Raw genomic sequence first — 5,522 nt, 5'->3', positions numbered from 1 at the left:
AATGTGTGTTTAATGTGTGTTTAATGTGCATTTAATGTGTGTTTAATGTGTGTTAAATGTGCATTTAATGTGTGTTTAATGTGCGTTTAATGTGTGTGAAATTTGTTTTAATGTGTGTTAAATGTGTGTTTAATGTGTGTTTAATGTGCATTTAATGTGTGTTTAATGTGCATTTAATGTGTGTATAATATGTGTTTAATGTGTTTAATGCGTGTTTAATGTGTGTTTAATGTGCTTTTAATGTGTGTTTAATGTGTGTTTAATGTGCGTTTAATATGTGTTTAATGCGTGTTTAATGTGTGTTTAATGTGCTTTTAATGTGCGTTTAATGTGTGTTTAATGTGCATTTAATGTGTGTTTAATGTGCGTTTAATATGTGTTTAATGTGAGTTTAATGTGCGTTTAATGTGTGTTTAATGTGCATTTAATGTGTTTAATATGTGTTTAATACGTGTTTAATGTGCGTTTAATGCGTGTTTAATGTGTGTTTAATGTGAGTTTAATGTGCGTTTAATGTGAGTTTAATGTGCGTTTAATGTGTGTTTAATGTGTGTTTAATGTGCACTGCGGAGTGTAGTATAAATGCTCACAACAACATAGGTCACGTGCATAGGCTGCAGCATAGAGCTGATTCACAAGTATGAATCCACCTCTAGGAGGGTTTTGTGGCATTAAGAAGAGAGCATTGCAGTTTTTGTTCAGTAAGTTTGAACAGAAACTGTTTTTTTAAAGCCTATGTAAAGAACCACAGCTGTTTGAGTTGCTTAGGTCATATTCCAGATGTATCCATCAGGCTGACTTTACTTTTCATGGAGTCAGAAATGGGCAGCTGGGGACACCAGTAGTCTCTGAGGAGGGGGACCTCGAGTCATTTCAGCTCATTACAAACAGCTCAGTCCTTAAAAAATGTCAGCAGCCACTGTGTTATTAAATGATCTAGTGACCTTTGGTTTACACAGCAGCAGAGTTCTCACCTCGTACTCCAGGTCGTCCTGCCTGTCCACCTCATGGTTGGACACGTCAAAGTAGTCATCAGGGTCGTTGTACTCAAACACACAGCTGGAGGGAGGAGGGGGAGAAACATTAATCCTCATCATATCTAACATGATTGATTTTTTATTTGTGAGGACATGTCTTTATTCTCAACCCCCCCAAAAGACAACAGGTCAGGACATACAACTCATTGATCCCGTACGGTCCCCCGAGGTGAGGGAGGGGAGGGGAGGGTGGAGGTGGTGGAGGAGAGGAGGAGCCACCTCCCCGCCCGTGGTGATGGTGGTGGTGACCTCTGTTCTTCCCCAGTGGCACGATGTTCTGGAAGCTGATGTCCGTCTGCGTGGCGTTGTCGACGCAGTCGGGGATTGCAACCATGGCAACGGAGTAGATGGAGCTGCTTCCGGTCCCGTTACCACTGCACACTAACGTACCTGAGAGGAGGAGGAGGAGGAGGAGGGTCAACAACTGAGTTTCAGAAGTTTGTTTTAGTGTTATTGTGTTATTTTATCTTCATTTATTTAAACCGTGTTTGACTCTGAAATGTCGTTCATTCATTTTGAGGACATCATGTAGATCTGAGCTTGATGAGATCAGAGATGTGAATCATGTAAAATATATAACACGATACCTTATACCCATATTTAGACCACCATGCTCACTGCCTTTTATATTGAGAATGAACCAACAACAAAATCAAAGTAGATGGAAGCTGTAAAGCTGAAGAATCTGTATTTACTGCCTGTGTATGTTTTTATCTTGGCAGCTGTTTGCTTGAATAAATGAAGGAGAAAAACTACAAGGTAGGAGAGGATCCAGGTGGTGCACGACTGAAACTGAAGCCGATAAGCAGAAAAAGATAAAAAGCTGCAGTTACATCAGAAAAGATGGTAAAAGTCAAGTGATAACACAAAATGATCTGATATTTAAGGAGATGAGAGGAAAATGAGGAGAGTAAATGTCAGGAGATATGAGGGGGAAAGATGAAGGAGATGAGAAAATGTGACAAGGAAGAGGAACATCATTTGAAGTGAGATGGGACGAGGAGAAACCGAGTGAAAATATTAGATAAGCCGTAATGAGGCAGGAACGTGGGAAAGAAAAGACAGAGGATAAAGTGAGGTTTGGATCAGAAGTAATGAAGAGAGATGATATTAAAAAAGAGGATTCCCGTCTGATAGCGGCTCAAAACTTCAAAGAGCAAAAGAGAAAGAACGAAAGGAGGTCTGACTGAATGATAAAACATGTGCTCATGCATGTTTCTGATGTTTGTTACGTGGTTTACCTTTCCTTCTGTGACTCTTGCGAACTGGACCAGGTTGGTGCAAAGGATCTTGGGAGTTCTGTGGTCTGTCCAGCGGGAGCTGAGAGGGTCTCCGTCCTCTGACCTGAGGAGACGGTGAGATCCACAGGATGACGTTTATACACAGGCAATGAGAATAAATACACCGCCGAAAAAATGGAGGGAACACTTAATGGTTACAGTCTAACAGGAAGTCAGTTCAACTTCAGTGATGATCTATGTCTATTGTCGATTGATATTGTCGATGTCTATTTTGGAAGGACAAGTCATGCTGCAGCCATACGTGCAAGCATCAACCCAGCAGCAGGATCGGTATCTGCTCCTTTGTGTGAGGAGGAACAGGAGGAGCACTGCCAGAGCCCTACAACATGAGCTCCAGCAGGCTACCGGTGTGCATGTTTCTGAGCACACTGTCAGAAACTGACTCCATGAGGGTGGCATGAGGGCCCCACAGCCTCGAGTGGGACCTGTGCTCACAGCCCACAACACCAGAACTGGCAGGTCCACCACTGGCGCCACGTTCTCTTCACAGATGAGAGCAGGTTCACACTGAGTACATGTGACAGGCGTCAAAGAGTCTGGAGACGCCGTGGTGAGCGTTATGCGTCCCCAGACTTATGAGCAGAGCAGCGGCTCTACTGTCTGAGCTCCTCACCCTATCTCTAATGTTGTGTTCACACCAAACACAAGGCGAATTCTCACGCCTCGTTAAGGCCTTGCACACTGAGTTCATTTTTTTGGATGCGTTTTATTTTTTTAATTCCTCATCCAAAGAACATCGTTACGCACAGAACTGGAGTTACCTATCTGACTGTCACCACTGCACGAAGGGGTAGAACTGTCCTCCCTCTCTGTGTGCGGTCCACACCCTCCTCTTCATCATCATCCACCTGAATATTATTATCTGACCTGTTGAAAGTGAGCGATCTGAGTTATGAAATGATACTGTCCGCTCCATTCCTCTGTCTTGTCACGGCTGTGTCCTGCTCCCACATTATTTTTTTAACATGGTCAAACGCCTCTAAATAGAAATGTCTCTTCTGATGGATGTGAAAAACACAGGAAATCAAACATGTTCTGAAAAGTTTTGTGGCAGACAAAAGTTTCGGACTCAGTGTGGAAACGTGATTGACACAACGTGAGGTCGCATTTGGTTTTAGACGTTTGTACGAAAATAAACAGGCTCAGTGTGCAAAGACCTTTAGCTACTCATGCAAGTTTGAACATAAGAATATTTTGTGATGACTCACCTCATACACGACTGAAATCGTTGAATCGATTAATGAACTTCCGCCAGTTTGTCCTTGGCGTCATACGTCCCCGGAGCATCTCAATACTGACTGGCTATTGAGGTCGCTGAAGATCAGATTTTTCAACTCTCACGAATAAGTGTATGACGCAAAGCTGCTTAATTCACATATGTCATGTCATTCACTTCGCCTCCGTCACACCGTCCAGCGGGAATTCGCTTCTAATCACATCTTTACGTGCACTTAACATGTACGAACACAACATGAGGCTGAGCCCACGCTCACTTCAGCCTCCGTATATCTGCAATCTCATTCTTTTAGTCACTGCCCAGAGCTCATGACCTCAGGTGAGGGTTTTAGTCACTGCCCAGAGCTCATGACCTCAGGTGAGGGTCGGGACGTAGATGGACCAGTAAATCGAAAGCTTTGCCTTCCGGCTCAGCTCCCTCTTCACCACGACGGTCCAGCGCAGCGCCTGCATCACTGCAGACGCCACAACCAAGCACAGGAAGTTTTAAATGTAGATTTGAATGAATGAAAAAGAACCAACACAACGCTCAAAAAGACTTTGCACACTTAATCAAACCTTCCTCACATAAATCAGTGATTAAAAGCTGTACGGGTGACAGTCTGGGAGGAAATATTCTCTATCCATCATCAGCTTTATGGGAGTGGAACCTTATTAAAGATGACTGATAGGAGGAGGATGGAGGGATGTGGGACACGAGAGTCAGTGAGGAGGCAGAGAAGTCAGTCATGGAGGAGGATCATTGAGAGCTGATGGATGGCAGCATCCGAGTGTGTTCTACCTTTATGTTTCCGTGTCTGTCCAGCGGCCGCAGGGAGTCACTCCAGCCTTTTTGCTAATGAGAGAGAGGGAGACAGAGATAGATGGTGTTAGCAGGCGGGGAGGAGAGGAGGTAGCCCCGAGGAGTAAAACATCAAGGAGAGAGAGAAGCGAGAGAAAACACAGGAAGCAGACATGTGAACATTAAAGACAGTTTGTATTTGTTTGTTGGCAGAAAGTATCCATGCATAATGTTGGTGTACGGTGGTGTTTATTATATTTTAAAATAATTTCTGATATTGTTCATTTTCTTGGTTGTAATTTAATAGAAAGAGTGTTGTAAAGGCTCCACACAGCCACGTTCAGTGTACACTTTTATACCTGTTAAGACCTCGTTAATGTTTGTTTCTCATTGTGACTCTGTTCATGATGTATTGTTTTGTAGGGTTTTCTCCTACAATATATTCTATTTCATTTTATTATCATTTTCTAAAATGCTCTAAATTAATATATCAAATCAAATCAGACTGTCTTTTTTTTACTTTAATGACAAAAAAGTTAAGCTCCGCCCAGACTCAACCTGAGCAGAGGTGTAATCAGACAGACTGAGGACACCTGTGTGTGAGTGTCACACAGGGAAGACAACAGAAACAAGAGTCAAGCTTTAATGGAAGTTAAATGTTCCTGTCAGCAGGAGGAAATGAAAATTGTGTCTCCAGCTTCATATGTGATCAGCTGAGGATGTTGCATCTTCCACAGTGAGTGTGTTTCATTGACAGAAGTATTAGTTTCATTAAAATCCCTTCTTTTGAGTCTCTGCTGAGGTGCAGTACACAGTCCAGGAGATTTGCTCTTCATCAAAGAAGAAAATGTGGTCCTGAAATTCAAACACAACTCTAAACTGAATCATTAGAAAAAAATGTTGGCATTGTATGTTTCTACAAACCATGTATATGTTACATTTGTACATTATTATGTAGCAGATACATCTAAACTTAACGTTTCAACAACACTGTGCTTAACAGGTGGTCAGGTTTAGGCACAAAAATCACCTATAACTAGTCCATACCCATTGGTAGCTTTGTCACCTTCTATCTATGCCAATCCTCAATGCCTATGTGCAGTTTCACATAGATTGACCACGTCAGTGAGTAGAAAAACGTGGGACAGACAGAATGACTGACTGACA

At 42.5% G+C, this 5,522-nt stretch overlaps 1 protein-coding gene across 1 annotated transcript in view; it reads right to left on the bottom strand.

Annotated features, from left to right (window-relative positions):
- Positions 1-5,522, bottom strand: part of LOC126402225 (PDZ domain-containing protein 4-like) — a 79,946-nt gene that overhangs the window by 36,257 nt on the left and 38,167 nt on the right. The window contains exons 2-5 of the mRNA XM_050064007.1: positions 4,356-4,409; positions 2,279-2,381; positions 1,178-1,427; positions 975-1,059 (exon numbers count right to left, since the gene is read on the bottom strand). Coding sequence (XP_049919964.1) covers positions 975-1,059; positions 1,178-1,427; positions 2,279-2,381; positions 4,356-4,409 — 492 coding nt within the window. The remainder of the gene's footprint in view (positions 1-974; positions 1,060-1,177; positions 1,428-2,278; positions 2,382-4,355; positions 4,410-5,522) is intronic.

The sequence above is a fragment of the Epinephelus moara genome, chromosome 16 (assembly GCF_006386435.1).
Source record: "Epinephelus moara isolate mb chromosome 16, YSFRI_EMoa_1.0, whole genome shotgun sequence".
Taxonomy (NCBI): Eukaryota; Metazoa; Chordata; class Actinopteri; order Perciformes; family Serranidae; genus Epinephelus; species Epinephelus moara.
The sequence above is the reverse complement of the archived record's forward strand: the minus strand, read 5'-3'. Positions and strand labels throughout refer to the sequence as shown.